Source organism: Cynocephalus volans, chromosome 10, assembly GCF_027409185.1.
Source record: "Cynocephalus volans isolate mCynVol1 chromosome 10, mCynVol1.pri, whole genome shotgun sequence".
Classification (NCBI taxonomy): domain Eukaryota; kingdom Metazoa; phylum Chordata; class Mammalia; order Dermoptera; family Cynocephalidae; genus Cynocephalus; species Cynocephalus volans.
In genome coordinates, this window is record NC_084469.1 from 45,037,468 (window position 1) to 45,056,167 (window position 18,700).

Below are 18,700 nucleotides of genomic sequence, written 5' to 3' on the forward strand. Positions count from 1 at the left end.
CCTTGATCTGTGGTCTGGCCTTACACTACCTGTACGTTGGCCTTACACTGTACATTGTTTTAAAACCTGTTTATCAGCCAACAGAGCTACTCCTTTCCTCACTGCTTTCCTTTTTCAGAATTTTTTTCATAGTCTTGACTGTTTACACTTTCAAATACTTTTAGAATCATTCTATTAATTTTTAAAAGAATTGAATATGTTGAAGTGGACTAAAACCTGAGATATTAATTGGAAAAGACTGGCCATCTTGAAGAACATCTCGTGCCCCTAACTAACTCAAATCTTGACTAAAGTTCATAAGTTTTTATATTTCATATTAAAATTATTCCTAGGCGTTGTTTTGGGGATCTGCCTGCGCTGTGGTCTCAGTGCCCTTAGCTTTGTTTCTTTTCATCACAATGAAACGAAAATTTGAGGACCCCAAACATAGAGACAGGTCAAACAGTTTCACATACATTTTATTCCCTGTTAAATGGAGCCACCAGATGACAATTAAAAGCTGCAAGAGTTGCTCTGCAGGTGAAAACTTCAGTGTTACAAAAATCCCAAATTCCATGTTGGTTTTGCCTGCAGCCAAGAGTTGAACTGTTTGGCTCCTTGCTCCAGCAACTGGAGGAGGTTCTCTGATAGTATTTAAACAATAACTTTCAGGAAATGAATTGATACTGACAAATTACTGCGAACCAAAGCCCATACTTCATTCAAATTTCTTAATTCTCACCTAATGTCCCTTTTCTGGATTCCACCCAAGACAGCAAGAACGAAGGTCCTGCGGGAGGCCACTGTCACCTGCACAGGCAGGGAAAGGCTGCCTGCCAGAAAGAATGAAACCAAAGGGAGAATCACAAACCGAGAGGACAGGGAAGGGGAACGCTGATCTTGGTTTTTTAAGTCCAAACTTCCTGGTTGTGTGAGCCCCCAAATTTCTGTTTTCCATTTTCTCTGCTTAAGTTGAATCACTTAAAACAAAAGGAGTTGTGACTATTACAGAGATCGCCCTTGCCCTGGTGACTGACATCTGTTGGGCAATGACTGTGTGCCAGGCTGAGGGACGGGGTCCTGGCTCAGGGCCTCCACCTGCACACTCGGAGCCTGCACAACCGGCGATGTCACTATTACGTCGAGTTTACAGACGAGGAAACTGAGGCTCTGGGAGGCAAGCAGGCTGCCGTGCTCTCCCGGGCAGGAGGCGGCAGGTGCCTCCTGCACCGCGGTGTCCTGGTGCTCACAGCGTCGCGTTCCCCCGCATCAGGCTGCCGGATGACAGCCCCAAAGCCCAGCGAACGACAACTGTGCTGCTGGGAAAACGCGAGCTTGTCGCTCTCCCCTGGCACTGAGTTCCCCGCGGGGAGAGAAGGAGCAGGCACAGTCCAGCCTGTCACCAAAGCGTGTCCCGGGCGCAATCGGCAGAGCGACTAGCAGCAGCGCTGGCCGCCGGCCGGGTCCGGCTCGAAGCCCCCCGGGGAGGCGCCGAGCCGGGGCGAGCCCTGGGGTCCGGGCCCAGCTGTGGCTAAAGCGCCGGAGTCCCCCGGTGGCGCGCCCGAGGTCGCAGACCGGCCGGCGACGCGCTCAGCCGGGGCCCCGCCGCCTCCGGGCAGGGGGCGGGCAGGGGGCGGGCGGCCCGGGGCGGGGACTGCGCGGGGGTGGCCGGGCTCGGTCCCCGCCGCGGGCCCCCGCGCTGCGCGCCGGCACAGTGCCCGGCACATGGAGGCTCCGGACGCCACCCCGGGCCGCGGGCCGCGCTGCCGGCTGCTGTCCGACCTCCGGGAGGAGCTGCCGGCGCTGCTGGTCCTGGCGGGTCCCTCGGTGAGTCAGGGGGCCTCGGTCAGAGGCCGCTCCCGGCCCCTGGTCGCCGCGGGTGACTCGGACGGGGGTAGGGGACAGAGCGAGCTGGCGCGCGGCCGCCCCCCGCGTTAGGCGCCCCGGGGAGCGGGGACCCGCGCGTCTGAAGCGGCTGCACCGGCGCCTCTTCTGGGCGTTGAGTCCAGCGAGCTGAGCTCCGGAGCCCCGGGGAGCGGGTTTGGGGTTTTGAAAACCGGCGGCAGAGCTCGGGAGCTCGGATGCCTCAGTCCTGAAGCGCGCGGGGGCGACGGGTGGTCGTCTCGGATCTGGATCTCCAGGAGCGTTTCTCAGCCCCGGAGTCGCCTCTGCAGAGGACACCAGAGGCATCCTGTACCCCGCTCCCCTCCCCGCCGATAATCGTGTTAAAAAGAGAGTTTTTCATGTGGTTCTTTCTGCGGCTGAGCTGTTTTTAACTGTGGGATTTTTTTTTTTTTTATCATTAGGTTAGGACTTTTCATGCCTTGTCTCTTTAAATGAATGTGGGTTTGAAAAACCCCTAAAACCACAAAAGTATAACCCTATGCATGTTCTTCTGGCGGTTGGGGTGGTTTTCAAGCCCAAGGACAGCAGGGCCACTTCGCCAGACAGGAAGCAGCTAGTGTGAGTTAGTTTGGGGCCACGGGGTAGATATTCCTCACCTGTGCAGGCTAAGGTGGGCAGGTGTCGTGACCCCTGGCGTGGTTGCGCCGTCGTTTGTGCGGTATGGTGACACCCACTGTGGTGTGCAGGGCAGCAGGGGTAATGCCAGAGACAAGGCATGAGATGAAACCCGATTGCGAGGCTCCCTCCAGACGCCAGAGCACTGGTGGTTGCAACCTTGGGACCTGGGTTCAGTTCCCTGCTTTGCTCTCCACGGTGTGGGGGGAAGAGCTGTGTGACTCTGAGCAGTCACTTTACCTCCTGCAGTCTCCAGTAATGCAGCCGTGAAATGAGGATAATAATGTGTGCTTTGGCCCGCACACTCTCGCAGAGCTGCTGTGAGAATGGGCTTTGTAAGGCTGTTGTTACTCTAATACTACAAAAAACGAACAGGGCAGCTTTCTGAGACCCAGTCCCTTCCATTAGCCCGATCCCCTTCGTGCAGGGCCTCCACTGCCTCTGAGGAGGAGCACTGGGCTGGCGCACAGCCCCTGCCCTTCTGCTTGTGTGTGCACGTGGGCATAAATATGTACATGATTGCGTTTGTTACAGGTGTAATACTTACCCGTTGTAGAAAAATAGAAAACCAAGACCAGCAAAAGGGGCAGACTCTGAAATCTCACTACCTGGAGGTAGTTTGGGAATTTCTCTTGCAGTCCTTTGTGCACGTGTCTCGGACTGCTTTGCGAAAATGAGACTGTCGAGCTCTGGCACCTGTGTCGTCTCTTATGAATGGTGTGTGGGGGCCCTCTGGGCCTTTCCCCATCTCTGTTCCCACCTCCTGTGAGTTTTCTATTTCCCGAGGGGCACAGGGTAGGAGGAAACCACTGTCTTCTTTTCTTGTGCTCAATGTCCAATACTTTCTTCTCCAAGGCTCCACCATGAAATGGGTGGGAGCCCTGGTCTGGCTCCTCTCTGCGATTTTCTCTCCCTCATTCACCATCTCCCTTCCAGGCCTCTGCTGTTAACCCTGCCCCTTGAATGGTGGGTGATACTGTCCCATCAAGCTTTGCTGCAGGGAAATGCTTAGCAGGGAGTGGTCAGCGACATACAGAAGGTTGCTAGAGATTGATCTCGGCCAAAGGTGAGGAAGACCTCCAAGGGAAGACTGTTCCTCTGGGGCGAATGGCAGCAGCTGGACCGAGGAAACCTGGGAGGGGTCCAGGTCCCCCCACCCCCCATCGACTCTTCCAACTCATCCTCACCAAGGCCTGGGGTTTTGTGCCCTCAGAGTCTCTCAGGGATCCACTTCTTTGCATCTCCACTTTCACTGCCCGAGCCTGGACCAGTACACTTCCAAGTGCATCCTCCCCTCTTCAGCTCATGTTGCCCAAAATGCTCTGCACAGAGCCACCAAAGTCTATTGTGCGTTTGGCTCTACCCGAGTCACTGCCAGTTTAGGCTGTTGTTCAGACAGCAGCCATTGAGACATCCTTAGATGTCTCAACCTTCGTCCAAAATGGGTTAATTCCTTGGGCACAGCAACATGCCTTGAGATGGCATCGTTTAAAGAGTCTAGAGCATTCTCCAAGTGTGGCATCTTGACTGGGGGTGTGTGTGGTAGAGGTGGACGATATGTTGGAACGCAGATTCCTCGGCCCCATGGGCCTCCTGAGTCAGTCTCTTGAGTTGGGCCAGAGCACAGGCATTTGAAACAATCTCCCTAGGTGACAGTCTGTGGCCAGGAGTTCACGCAAAGCGCTTTGAAGCCAGGATCTGACAAGAAGCTAGCAAATCTGAACTTTAGCGGTGTGGTCCTCCTGGGATTACAGCACAGGGTGGGCTGGCTGCATTTGGCTGCCCGATTCGGACAGTCAGCCCAGGTTATTGCCATAACCCCAGCAAAGTTGCAGCAGCCCTCCCAAAGAAACTGTTTTAGCTGGCGTTGACATTGAAGGTGTCTCTCACATGGATTGGTGTAACTCAGCTCAACTTCCTGGCCTTTTGTATAAGAGATATCTAACTATTCCCAACCTTGGACTAGGCGCTAACCCTAAGAAAATACCCTGTCCCCCACCCAAGTGAGAAAGATGTTCAGAGCAATACGATTTGTAATAGCAAAATCTGGGAAACACTCCAAAGGCCTGATGATAGGGGAGACTGAATATGTTTTCACGTGAAGCCATGAAAAACAGCTTACAAGTGGCTTGCAGGGAGACTGGGAACTGTGGAGTGGAAACATGATATTCTGTGGGAAAGGACAGGACGGCTTTTGTGGACGCACCATTTGTAATGGTTTACGTGTGTGAACGCTTAAAGGATGGTGATCTGAAAAGATTTGGAAGTGATGCTGAGTTTACAAATAAAAGGGACCCCATTGTCTTCAGAGGTATTTGAATTCGCAATTTAAAGAGACACCAAGCTCCACTGAATGAAACCACAGAGACTTTCTGTAAGGACATCTCCTAAATCATGGCACTGTCCCCTGGTATAGCCTATGGTGGTCCACTGCCTCTAGGTTTAGATTCTACAGAATTGGGTTTTCCGTGTCAACCTTTTTATTTACACCCCTCCCCCGACTTCCGTTCCCTTCTTCTCTCCTTCTTTGGCTCACTTACACAGCACATTCCATAAATATTCCTTTTGTTCAGTCACAGGAACAGGAGTTGGAGAGTACACTCACACCTGGCGTCTGTGGTCGTAAGAGAGGTACCTGGGCCACAGTTTGGGTGTTGATGCAAGAAAGGCACGTCCCCTAAAGCGCACACACATGCACACACCCCCAGGGTTGGGAACAGGCCTTTCATGTTTGAAGGTCTGGGCCATCACAGGAGTTGAAAACTGTCTCTCCCAGATACGGATTCTGGGGAAGGAAAGAGTGTGGTCATCCAAACTGTCACAGCATGGGGCCTTATTGGGTCCTGCTGTAGCAATTTTAAGGTGGGTACAGCACTGGCAGATGGGTTGTATGTGGGCCTATGGAGGTGAGCACTAGAAACCATGTCATTGGAGCCCAAGAAAGAGAGACTCTGGCCTGAGCTCTGCACAGAGGTGCCCGCTTCCCTGGAAGCTGTGAGAGGCGGCACTGCCAGCTGGACTAGCAGCAAGCCTCACCATTCCAGGGGCATGAGCTTTGGGAAGGGATCCCTTGGGGCAGACACTGGAGGCAATAAATCCTTCGGCACCTGTCCACTCCTGCTAGAGAGCGGGGCCAGATGAACCCTCCTCTTGGACCACAGAAGCTTCCCAGGGGAGAGGGGCTTTTCCAAGAGAGATACTGTACTGCCTGGGTCTGGCAGGTGGGAGGCTAGAGGTGGTTTTACATTAACCTCAAGAAATAAGCTAACTATCCGGTCCTGCAGCTAAAGCATTGTGGAGCAATTCATAGTTGTTGCTGGAATTTTGAGAAAGAATGGCTGAATGTTCCAGAAGCTGAATATGCCCTTATAGCTGAGGCTCCAAAGAATTAAAGGTGCTCAGTCAGTAATGTTTCACTTTGAGATTCCAGGGTCGGATGATCTCATTGCTACCTTGGCTCCTCCTGCCCTGGAATTTCTTACAGCCTGGAGCAAGTTCATTGGCTGTTTTCTCTTCATTCCTCACTAGGGATCTGGGAGAAGAAGGGGGTTATTCTAGAAGGCAGCTTCTGAAAATTTCAGAGGACATTTAATGTGATCTATGGTATGAGAAACTGAAGTGAAAAATAGACCAGAAAGGCTAGAAAGTTCTCAAAAACGTGATTCTGACCCAGTGCTTGCAAGTAAACGTTTTCATATTTCAAGATGCCCCCCAGACATTGTACATCTGCCTGTGCAAGGTAGCAGAGGCTTGCTGAAACTGGCGTTCCGTCGCTTTTGACCAGATGGTCACCTCACCTCGCCTCCTGTTTCCCTCTCTTCCCAGTTCCTGGCCCAGCTGATGGTGTTCCTGATCAGTTTCATAAGCTCCGTGTTCTGTGGCCACCTTGGCAAGCTGGAACTGGATGCTGTCACACTCGCCATCGCGGTATATACTGGACTTTCCACCATGGGCTTATGAAAGCTGTCTGGAGTGGTTTCCTCCTGTGCTGTAACAAATCACCACAGTCCAGTGGTTTAAAACCACACAAATGTATTCTCTTACAGTGCTGGAGGTCAGAAGTCCAAAATGGGTTTCATGGGGCTAAAATCAAGATGCCGGCAGGGCCGCAACCTTAATTCTGTCCACACACTTAATTCTCCCTTGCCGTGTAACCTCAAAGGTCCCTGGGTTCTGGGAATTAGGATGGGGACACGTTGGGGGGACATTGTTCTGTCTACCACATCATCTAGCTTGTAATCCATGGAGCTCTGGTTCCTGCTCTTGGTCCCACATCTTGGGAGAAGAGAATCGTAGAAGGGGAGGTGAAGTTTGACTTCATCAGAAGAAACCGACTCCCCCACACTCCATCCCCGTCCATTTTCTGTCTTACTGAGAGTCTTGATCTGGAAGTGGAACTGGAAGATGAAAGTCTAGGTCCTAGTGTCCAAACCTAAAATCAGGAGAAGCCCCAAATCCTCTCTGTGTCCTAGATGTGAACCCCCAAAACCAGAGATATGTCATTGATTTCTGCCAGGGGTTAACCGGCCATGCAAGGCCAAAGGGCCCCTCCGATTTGTTTGGTTTGGCCGGTAGGTATCTCTAGAGAACTGGATCCAGAGGCCCTCAGCAGGGTGCGGGTCCCTGTTCTCCCAAACTCCCCTCCGCTTTCCTCCTGCCCTGGACCAAGTATATACGGATGACTTAATTTTGCCTCCAGGGGGAAACAGAAACATGGACAACCCCAAGGTTAATTATCCTTTTCATTTTTAAGTATTTGGAAATTTGAGGAAAACCGAAAGGCATTCAGCAAGCCTCAGGCAGATTCTTTTTTTGGCCAAGGAATTGCAGGGTGTGGACAAGAACTTATCAAAGCAGTGCTTCTGGGCTGGGCCCGGTTTGGGCTGCTGTCCATGGGTACGTCACTGTAGGCAGACTCAGGTGGAGGCGGCAGGGTCCAGAGGGCGAGAGCAGCAGACACCCTGCAGTGCCACTCTGGTTTGGGAGTCACTGCCCTGGGCTTCCCAGATCTCCCCAGGTGACCCTGTGAAGGCAAGTACACCTGAAAAGCCTGGACTACACGCGTCTGCACGTCCAGTGCCCTGCAGGCTGTGACACGGGCCACACTTGGTTTTCAGCAAGTGGACTCTCTGCTACTGCGCCACACCGCGTAACTCTAGGAAATGTTCCTGATCCCCTGAAATTGGAGATCGAAAGGACTAAGGCTTAAGAAAAAGTCTGGGTGATAACCCGTGGCCTAGACTTTTCTTCCCTCTCTGAACTTGGATATGTCTTTTAAGCTGGCCCAGCTGATCCTGAGCAGGGGCAGTTAAAGTGACTTGTCAGTGCTGAAGGGGCAGCTCGCGGGCTGTGACTGAGGCAGACAGGAGACTGCCTTCCTTTCCTCCTCTAACTCTGTGTGGCCTTATCCCGGGGTTTTTTCCAGATTATCAATGTTACTGGTATTTCAGTGGGATTTGGCTTATCTTCTGCTTGCGACACCCTCATCTCCCAGGTAAGTGGAACTGGTCACACTCTCACAGTGACCCGGGACATCTTCTCTGAGTGTAGATGGAAGAACCTCATTGGCAAGCGGGAGAGCCCTGTGCACAGACGCGGACGTTCACCCAGCAAGCACCTGCACTGCTGAGTCGGCCGTCGATCCAGCTCTCCTTGCCTGCTTTCTTTGAAACGTGGCTGGGTTCCTTTCAGCCTGTGAACTAGTGTTTATCTGCATGTGCCGTACACTGCATTTACACCACCGCTCACCACATGCCTGATTTGGGGATAGTCCTGGGCTTCTTCCTGGCAGGCTTGTTCAAACACAGGGTGCTGGGCCCCACCCAGGTGCATGCCCGTAAACGTTTAACAAGCATGACAGGGGGAGGAGGGAAAGGTTCTGACTTGTAGCGTTTGCCAATTCCAGTAGTGTAACTACTACCTCTATGGCTGATTTCAAGTTGCCACAGAGATGTCCCTGAACAGGGCACTGGAAGAGAAGTGCATCATTTGGCTTTTGTAAGACAGTAGGAGCTGGTGCAGCACCCCACAGACCCACTCCCACAGTGTCTGCTTTAGGAGGTCTGGAGTGGGGCCCAAGAATTCACATTTTAACTAGTTTCCAAGTCATACAACCCTGACAGCATGTTAGAATCACATGGGGAGCCCTTAAGAATGATTGATATCTGGGTCCTGCCCTGGACCAGTTAAATCCAGGATCTCTTTAGTGGCCCACACAGAGTGTCTGAAGTGTTCCCAGGTGTTTCTACAGGGCATCCGAGTTCCAGAACCACTCATCTCCCAGACCTTCGGTGCCCTCCTACCTAGAGATTATAGCACGGCTGCTGGGGGCACCTGTTTCTTTATGAAGCATGATTGGGAGATGTTGGGGGGCAGCAGGGGTGCCATGCCTGTGCTAACGGGCTTGTCCGGGCTGTGTGCACCCAGACCTACGGGAGCCAGAACCTGAAGCACGTGGGCGTCATCTTGCAGCGGAGCATGCTGGTCCTGCTGCTCTGCTGCTTCCCCTGCTGGGCGCTCTTCCTCAACACCCAGCACCTACTGCTCCTCTTCAGGCAGGACCCGGCCGTGTCCAGGTGAGACAGGGCATGTCGTGGTGGGACTGCGCATCCATCCTGGCAGAAAGATTGTCCCATCCAGTTCAGCAGCTGGGAATTACGAAGGCCAGGCACAAGGCTGTACACCAAGATGGGTTCAGCTTTTCCCAGCTGCCTGTGTCCACACCTGGCCCCTATGATCTAGACCCCTCCTCTCCCAAGTGAGTCCCAGAGAAGCATCTTCCTCGTGGGATGGTAGTTTGTGGTGTTTGTTCATAGATTGACCCTGGTTGGTATTAAAATAACCTGGGCGCTTTTAAAATCACACCCATGCCTCTGGTCCCCGCCACCCTGGATTCTGTTTTAATTGGTTCAGGGAGAGGCCTGGGCATCAGGATCTTTTTCAAAGCTCCCTACATGATTCCAATGTGCTGCAATTTGAGAGTTGCTGGTTTAATTGATTAAGACCTTTGAAAAGTCCTTGCCCTAAACCAGTGGCTCTGAACCCAGGGGACATCTGGCAGTGTCTTGAAGACATTTCTGGTTATCACAACTGGTAGCGTTGGGGCGTGGGGGGTTGCCGCTGGCAGAAGCCAGGAAAGCTGTGAAACTTACAGGACAGCTCCTACCGCAGAGGACTATCCAGCCATAGTGCTGAGCTGAAAACCCTGTCCTAACCTAAAACAAACACGAAGGATTGGAAAAACCAAGAAAGGTAATTTGGGTTATTTGCTCCAGCAGCTTAGGCCCATTCATTTAGAAAGAGCCAAGAAAGCCAAAGGCAGTTTTAATTATTTTATTCTGCCTGTCTTTCCCTGGAAATGGGCCGCTATCACCGCTTGTGTTTTTCTCACTCTCTAGGCTCACTCAGACCTATGTCACGATCTTCATTCCAGCGCTTCCTGTAAGTCGTCAGGGGTTGAGAGGTCCCCTTCCCGGGTCCTTTGGTGAAAGGCAGCTGTGGTATCTGTGAGCCCAGTGCATTGGCTCTGTCTCAGCTGACCATCCATGTGACACTGGCTCCTTAGTTATGCTCCTTAAGGACGTAACAAACATTTGCCTCCAGGAGGCCACTGTCTTGAATTCCTGTAGGGGAGGGACTTCCAGGATCCTCTGCGGAGAGTTCAGATGTGTGTGTGTGTGGGGGGGGGGCTAAAGTCTTAACCATCTCAGAACCCCTGAGGGCATCACTTTGGACCTTAGACTTTGTCCTTTGCTGGAGGTGGTCTCACAGAACGCTAAGTGTGTGTTAATGTTTGACACAGGAGCGTGTGGTCAGTGAACAGTCGAAGCCAGGTGTTATTCAGCTGGAGAGTGTCGCTGAACTAGTCTGCTGGGGCTGCCACAACACGATACCACAGGCTGGGGGCTTAAACCACAGACATTTATTTTCTCACAGCTCTGGAAGCTGGAAGTCCAAGGTCAAACTGTCCTCAGGGCTGGTCTCCTCTGAGCCTCCCTGTGCTGCCTCTTCACATGGGCGTCCCTGTGTGTGATCACAGTCCTGCTGTCTCTAATCTTATAAGGGCACTGGGTCCTATTGGATTAGGTCCCCCAACAGGACCATAGCCTAGTCTACATGGAGGCACCTGCTTAGAGCTTGTCCAGAGGCTTCCTTCACATCTCAGCGTCCCCAGCAGAGTCCTGGCCGTGCACCCAAGGAAACTGCACTTCCTTTTGCCAGATGAGTTGTTTGGATCACGCTTATCCGTAAAGGAGATGTGTGAAACACCTCGGCCATGAACACCCCGGCCCCGCCCCGTCCTCAGATGGCAGCCTCGGTGCGGCACTTGGCAGCAGAGGGCAGCCAGGCCATGGTCATGGCACAGACCAGCCGTGGCTACCAGCTGCTGCCGTGCGGCCAGGCCGAGACGTTAACCCTTGTCTCTTGTTCTCTTGTAGGCAACCTTTCTGTATACGTTACAAGTTAAATACCTGCTCAACCAGGTAATGCGGACTGGCCTTTTCTTTGGGGAGGCTAATGGGAGTTCGTGCCTTTCTGGAATTGGGCCCCTGAGAATTCTCAGGGCTCAGGGAGACCAGGGTGGAGGGAGCTTCCCCCCCGGCAGCCACGGGAAGCTGTTTTTTGGTGTTGTGTACACAAGACTTTGACGTTCGGGAGTTTGTTAAGTGATATCAAGGAGAGAATACATTAGTTTTGGCTCTGGAACATTCCTATCCAGTTCCCACTTGGAAATATTGTCACTGGCAGGGCGGGATTCAAGCCGCTGTGTTCTTTGGCTGTGTGTGTAGCACAGCTCCCTGGAGCCAGGGTGCGCGCCTTGGCTCCCCGGGGAGGGCGCCAGGGAGCCGGCCGCCCTGCTCAGCTGTGTCTGCGGGGCCGCTTCCCTCGGTGGGGACGCGAGCGCTTGCTGGCATGGCGAGGCACCTCACGTCAGCCAGACTCTTCACTGCGGTGACGGACACAGTCAGAGGCCCCCAGGGCGGTTGCCCTGACGGGTAGGCGTGGATGCACGATGCGGGCTATGTGGGACTGTGCACTTCCTTCCATGTGAGTCCAGGTATAGAGGGACACCTGGCAGTGGGTCACGGTCACACAGGCAGGCTTTCCAGGCATGTGGGACAGGGAGGGGAAAAGGAAGGGAGGACATGTCCCACCTGTTTAATGCTCTTGAAATTTAGATAGTACCCTATTAACAAGAGTATCTTGAATCTTTATTAGGGTTAGAATTATATACTTGAAATAGCTGTAGAGTAGAGGGAAGGAGGCTGGCATTTCTGGGCTCCGGGCCGTCTGCCTTCGGTCTGTGATCCTGTGCGGGGCAGGGCCACCTCCCAGCCGCTGTGGGGTTCTTAACGTCGGGTTCTCATTTGATCTGGAAAGGACAGCAAAGCCCTCTCCCCAACACCCTGAGGCACAGGGAAAGGCCTAGAAGCGGGAGCCACGAGTCAAGGGGCTGGAGGTTGGCACTGGGTTACAGAGGACATGTAGGGTTTCCAAGATGGGGAGGGAGGGGGCATCCCGCATGGCAGGGGCAGCAGGAGCCTGGTCAGGCCACCGCAGTGGTGGGGACGCAGTGGAAGATGGCCTTCGTATTATCTGCTGGGGACTTCAGTTTGTGAGAAACACACCAATGGGCAGGGGAGGAGGTGAGAGTTATGGACATGGTCCAAAGCAAAGCTGCTGGGGTCTGTGGTGAAGAAAGGGCAGCCCTGTGGGCGGCGGGCGGTGCGATGGTGGCGGGTTTTGTAGAATGACATGGGGGGAGGGGCTGCAGGGACCACAGGACAGCAAGAGGTTGCTCTTTAATCCCAAGGTCCCACCTTGGGGGCCCTTCCCTGGGAGGACAGCCTGACCATTAGCTGAGTGTGGAGCAAGACAGAAGCAGCTAGAGTTTTGGAGAAAGTTAATCCCCTTGGAAAGGGGGTGGGGGGAGAGAAGCAGGTGAAGCCTGGGGGATGGGTTCTCAGGTGGGACAGCGAGGACCTTGGGACAGGAAGTGACTGTGGGGTTCATCCAGCCTTACTGTGAGGGAGGCTGTCTCCTTGCCTGGCCTCAGTTTCTCTCTCTCGTTGTGATGCCCATACTTCTCTCTAACCTCCAAACGTGCTTCAGCTGCCTGCATGAGTCCCAGGTGTGTCGCAAACCTGGCCTCGTGTGGTCCCATGGCTGTGGTCCCGCCAGCCTGCACTCCAGCTCCATGAGCCACCTTCTCTCCCAGGAACCTGTCTTGGGCAGGCTCTGCCCAGTCTGTGACTCCACCTTTTCTCCACTGCCACATGCAGTCAGTCACCTGGTCCTGCAGGCTCCTACTGCTCCTCTCTCCGTCCTCTGTGCCACTGCCCGAATTCACTTCTTGTCCTTTGTCCTCTGGGTCATTTCAGTGGGATCCTAACTAGTCTCCCTGCTGCCAGCCTTCTCTGGGTCAGCCCAACACCACGCTGCTGCTTGTACAACCACTGATCATGAACTCCCCTCCAAAAGCGAGCCAGGGTCTCCTGCAAACAAGTGGCCCATGTTAAGTCGCTGGCCAAGACTCTTGCCCTGGCCCCATCAGTCCAACACCACCAGAGACAAACCTGTAGTCGGATTGGGTTTGCAGCGGGTTTATCGACCCATTGCACTGAGAGACCAGGGGAGCCGTGGCATGTCCCACCAGACAGAGGAGGAGGGGTTATCACAGGACTCTGGAGAAGTGTGGGGTTGAAGCGAGACTGAGCTGAAGCCATGGCTTTGTGGTCTCCAAGCAGGGCAGGCAGGAGGAGTGGTCAGCAGCAGATCTGGCCTGCAGTGTGGACCCACGTCCTCTCCTCTTGGAAACTGCAAAGCCAAGGTGGATGTAGAAGGTACGTGGATGTCGAATGCCACAACCAGGAACTTGTGAGGCTCTGCACCTGGGCTGGAAACACAGGCTGCTTTTTTGTGTTAAAGTGACTTTAATCCTCTGGGCAAGAGTGGGATATTTACTTTCTACTGATATGATTTCAAACAGCAAAATTTCTTGCAGTGTGTGACTTTCAGAGCAAAGTTTCTCAGTGAGTAAGAAGGCAGTAGTCATTCAACAAAAGGGGTGTAGGGACACTTTTCAGGGTCAGCATGACCTTGGGAGAAATAGTGTTTCCTCTTCCCTTTGCGGCTGACTTTTTCAGCATCTGCTATCCTATCCTGATGTGTGGTAGGACAGGTGTCTCCTTCCTTTGCCTGACGTGATTTACTTTTGTTTCAGGGAATTCTCTAGTTGTTAAACCTTTCCCTTTTTTTTTTTACTGCTTGAGAAACCATTTTAGAAATTTTATGCTTATCTGTCTTAATAGCAAACTGTGGCTCTTGCAACTTGCCTTCCCTGCTTCCTGCACGTGCCTGTATCCATGTGCTAATAGGAGACAGCAACAGTCTCACACCACCGTGAGGTCTGGATGCAAATTAGGCTCCAGAGCTGACCAATGGACTGTGTCACATAATCAGCCAGTACGAATTAGTAGGACTACATCCCTCATTTACATAAGAGGACCTAAATGGGAACTTGTCCAGGAAGTTAGGGCGGGAATTTTGGCTATGTGAGACGCCTGTTTCCTTTGTTTGGGGAGACCCTGATCTAGGAGTCTTCACTGCCCAGTGCTCTCCTTGCTTGCAAGCAAAAAGGTGCTGTGACCCCGAACAAAGAGCTGCAAAACTGCAACGCTGACGCCGGTCTTGGATCCCTCTGTGCCATCTCCCCCACAACACCTTCATGCCCTAAGTCTTAGCTTGTGATTCCCAACAGCTGGGATGTTTCTCCTACCCCTGTACTTAGGAAAGTCAGAGATGATGGAATCTGTTCCACACTCCAGAAAGACACTCAAGTTTTGCAAGATCTTCTTAGGTCAATTTTTGAATTGTAATTTTGGTTGAGAAGATATTGTATTTTCTGCCACCATCGAAAATGACTTGTTGGAGCCTTTTAACCCCCGCCAGTGCTTGCACCTCTGCAGACAGCCGTTCCTCTCCCACCCTCTCTGCTGCTTTCCGGTTTCTGCAGGTCCCTCTGTGGTCAGAACTTCACTCTTGGGCCGAGCCCGTGGCGCACTAGGGAGAGTGCGGCGCTGGGAGCGCGGCGACGCTCCCGCCGCGGGTTCGGATCCTATATAGCAATGGCCGGTGTGAGCGCTGGTCACAAAAAAGACAAAAAAAAAAAAAAAAAAAAAAAAAAAGAACTTCACTCTTGATGCCTCAAAGGGAGAAGGGGGGGCGGGGGGAGCAGTGAGGATGTGGCCCCCGGTCACATCCCCTGCTGTGCCCGGCAGTCCAGGTAGAGCAGAAAATGGCAGAAAAGGTGGATCTCAGGTATGGCATGTGGTGTCTCCTTGTTCCAGGGAATCGTCCTGCCCCAGGTCATAACTGGAGTCGCTGCCAACATTGTCAATGCCCTCGCCAACTATCTGTTTCTCTATCAACTGCACCTTGGGGTGATGTGAGTCCAGCCTGCTCTGGCACAGGGAGAAGGGACGTCTTGCATGTGGCTTCCCCAGCAGGGAGAGGAGAGGGCCCCGTAGTTGGTTGTTGCGTCCGGGATGGTCTCCTTGCACCACTCTGGAAAACACCGTGGGGGATGGGGGGGCCTGCTGGAAATGGCACAGCAAGGCATGGACTGCGGCCCTTTGTGCTGAGCGAAGTGTGGAGAGGATGGCTGGGCACCTCCCCTCACCAGGCCCATCCTTTCCAGGGGTTCTGCACTGGCAAATACCATCTCCCAGTTCACCCTGGCTATCCTCCTCTTCCTCTACATCCTTGCAAGAAAGCTGCATCAAGCTACCTGGGGAGGTAAAGACTGCCTTTTGTCTTCCAGCTTGGACATGGGTTTTATCTGGGGTTGAGCTCCAGCCCGATGGCCGGGTACCCTGGAAACGTGTGTGTTCTGCCTGCAGGGTGGTCCCTCGAGTGCCTGCAGGACTGGGCCTCCTTCCTGCACCTGGCCATCCCTGGCATGCTCATGCTGTGCATCGAGTGGTGGGCCTACGAGATTGGAAGCTTCCTGAGCGGTCTGTATGAGGACGGACAGCAACACGGCTGGTGGGAACGTGGGGCCCTGTCTGAAAGCAAGGCGTGCTCTGTCTCTCTTCCCCAGGTACCCTCGGCATGGTGGAGCTGGGAGCCCAGTCCGTCCTGTACGAACTCGCCCTCATTGCGTACATGGTGGGTGTCTGAGAGCTGGTTGTGCGGAGATGCTAGATGTTTCTCTTGCTTGATGTTCCGAGAGTCTCACAGATGAGCACAGGCATTTGTAACATTAAGTACTGATTTGTGAAATGACTGACAGAAGTAAAGTCTCATTCCGGGGTCTGGGAGAGTCCCTTTTATATGGTTGGCTCTTCCCTGTGAACTGAAGTGGGGTTGGGCAGAAACGCCAAATGATCTGCTAGTTCTCCATCTCCTCACAGTTCAAATCTGAAATATTTGACTTTATTTCCACACATTTGGAATCCTTCTCAGTTGTCACCACATGCATTCCTTCAGGGGCCAGGTGGGTGGCATAGTGGAGGCATGAGCTGAGCACCTGCAGTAGATACCAAGCTGCTTAGATCTCACCTTGCCCAGCTCCTCCTGCTCCTGAAGCCCCTCAGACACTCTGGGAGCTCTCTCGGGTAGACACCCAAAAGAACTGAAAGCAGGGTCTTGAATAGATATTTGCACAGCGTTCATAGAAGCCTTATTCACAATAGCCCAAAGGTGGAAGCAAGCCACGTGTCCATCAGGGGTGAATGGATAAACAAGATGTTGGTGTATGCACACCGTGGAATATTATTCAGCCTTGAAAAGGAAGGAAATTCTGATCAGCTAGAGAAGAAACCCAGTCCTTAGAGGCTTTCCTTTGACTTTGTTTTAATGAAAAAACATCAACTGGAAATTCTGCAGGGCTGTCTTCTCTAGCATGTGCCACTTTAGAAATGTAAAATTAAAGACAGAAAAGGGAGTTTGTGATGTGGAAAGAGACTAAAGCCAGAGATGTGCTTTTGCACCACGTGTCGTATTAGTGCTTAGATTTTCCCCCTTGATGTTGGTTATATTTAAAAAGTACACGAACTACACATTTCCTGTTTTCTTTAGAAATCATTCTCTTGAGGACCAATATTGTTTTATTTGTTTTTTCCTATCCTTGGCAGAGTTTTTTAACTTGTATTTTTCATTTCAACACTTATATTTTATACATTTTATATTTTGGCAAATTCAGTAACTGTATCTAAATCAAAATGCTTAATGGTTCGTAGTATTCCATTGTATGTAGTATAATTTTAAACCTATCTCCTGTTATTGAATCTTTAGCTTATTTCCAACGTTTCACTATTATTAACAACACCTCAGTGAGCATCCTAGGACAAATATTTCTGTATACTTGTTTGATAATTTCTTTAAGATAAATTCCTACAAGTTTCATTGCTGCACTATCCACAAATAGTCAAGAGATGGAATCAACCTAAGTGCCCATCAACAGATGAATGCATTAAAAAAAAAACCCTGTGTATACATACACAGTGGAATGCTATTCAGCTATAAAAAGCAATGATATCCTCTCATTTGCAGTGACATGGGTGGAACTGGAAACCGTCAAGTTCAGTGAAGTCAGCCAGGCACAGAAAGACATGATCTCACTCATAGGTGGAATCTAAAAAAAATAGTTCTTGTAGAAGTGGAGAGTAGAATAATGGTTACCGCAGGCCTAGGGGGCAGGGTGGGGGCAGGGAAAGCATTGGATTAGTGGGTACAAATCTATGTGCAGTATATGCATGTATCGAAACAACACACCGCACCCCACAAATATGTACAAATTAATGTCAACAAAAGTAACTGTGAAGGAAAGGACCAAAAAAAATCCTAAAAGTGAAACTTAGGTACAATTTTAAGCCTTTTGCATGTTTGCATGGGCTTTCCAACTGGCTGTAAGAATTTATATTTGCATTTCTTCCTAATCAAAAGAAGCATAAATACCCTTTCCTCACAATCACCAGTTGTTTACATTTGCCCCACCTGCTCTGTCTGTCTGTCTACACAGACCGTATTCAAATACCATCAATTGTTCTAGTAATATCCCTCATAGACTATAGGCCTCTCTACATAGAATTTCTCTCAGGCCATTGTAGTTGGTATTTCCTCATAAAAAGATACATTTTCGGCAGAAAAGCCACAGAAGTGCAGCTGCGTGCTTCTCAGGACATCATATCAGGAGCACATGAGTTTGATTTGTCCTCTCAATGGTGGTAGTAACTTTGGTTGCTCTCTGTCCTGTGACTATGGAGAAATAATTTGTACTGAAGGACTAATTTGTTGGGAGATATCCATGTTCGTCCATACTGGTGAGCTTCAGGAAGGGACTGTATCCTTTATTTCTTCTACGTTCCTCTGTACCAGATTTTCTTTAACCCTGTCCTTAGCCATCCTGATTGTAATGCAACATTCATGTTTTAGGTGAGTGATGGATCTTTTTTATTTATTAATATTAATTTCTCAAGTGGTAAATGTATAGAGCATAGTAATGACAGGTCTTTATTGAGCAATCACTGCATGTGGGGCACTATTCTAAGCAGTTAGTATGTGTGGACTCATTAAACCCACAGTGACCCCAGGAGGTAGATTCTATTACTATCCCCCTTTTCTAGGTTCAGAACAACGGAGGGCTAGACAGGCAAGTAAGTTGCTCAGGTCACACAGCTGAGTGGCTGTGCTGGGATTTGAACCCAGGCTGTCTGGCTGCAGAATCTCCACTCCTAACCGCAATGGGGTGCTGCTGCCCGTAATTCCTTTGGTACCACTCCTGTCTTCCAAACTTGATCCCTTGGTGGTCTTTCATGACAGACTAGCGTGGGCTCCTGGCAGTCCATCCCTCACACCCAGAGGAGGGACGCGATTGTCGGGGGTCGTCCTGCTGCAGACCTGGGACTTCTGCAGGGAAGCGCAGCCTGCGATGGGCATCCTCCCCCGGGGGCCCCCCGCCAGACAAAGGGGACGATGCAAGTTAGTCTTTTCGTAACCTTTAGGACCAGGTTCGCCAGGGGGTGTGAGGGAGGAGCTGCCTCTCGGTTTTGTGACCGTAGGTTTCCTTTCTGTTCAGGTCCCCACGGGCTTCAGCGTGGCTGCGGGTGTCCGCGTGGGAAACGCGCTGGGTGCGGGGAACATCGAGCAGGCAAGGAAGTCCTCCGTGGTGGCCCTGCTGGTCACAGGTGCTTAGACC

General features: G+C 51.7%; 1 protein-coding gene across 2 annotated transcripts in view; it reads left to right on the forward strand.

The window, feature by feature from the left end:
* Positions 1-1,650: 1,650 nt before the first annotated feature.
* The window catches only part of SLC47A1 (solute carrier family 47 member 1), a 28,252-nt gene continuing 11,202 nt past the window's right edge, over positions 1,651-18,700 (forward strand). Inside the window, exons 1-11 of one of the 2 annotated variants that reach the window (XM_063110904.1) lie at positions 1,651-1,806; positions 6,325-6,426; positions 7,925-7,993; positions 8,926-9,074; positions 9,897-9,939; positions 10,938-10,982; positions 14,850-14,947; positions 15,200-15,297; positions 15,402-15,515; positions 15,602-15,669; positions 18,581-18,689. In XM_063110904.1, the coding sequence (XP_062966974.1) occupies positions 1,705-1,806; positions 6,325-6,426; positions 7,925-7,993; positions 8,926-9,074; positions 9,897-9,939; positions 10,938-10,982; positions 14,850-14,947; positions 15,200-15,297; positions 15,402-15,515; positions 15,602-15,669; positions 18,581-18,689 (997 nt within the window). In that variant the 5' untranslated portion in view covers positions 1,651-1,704. Of the gene's footprint in view, positions 1,807-6,324; positions 6,427-7,924; positions 7,994-8,925; positions 9,075-9,896; positions 9,940-10,937; positions 10,983-14,849; positions 14,948-15,199; positions 15,298-15,401; positions 15,670-18,580; positions 18,690-18,700 lie in introns of both variants that reach the window. The other variant, XM_063110903.1, reaches the window with a different exon arrangement.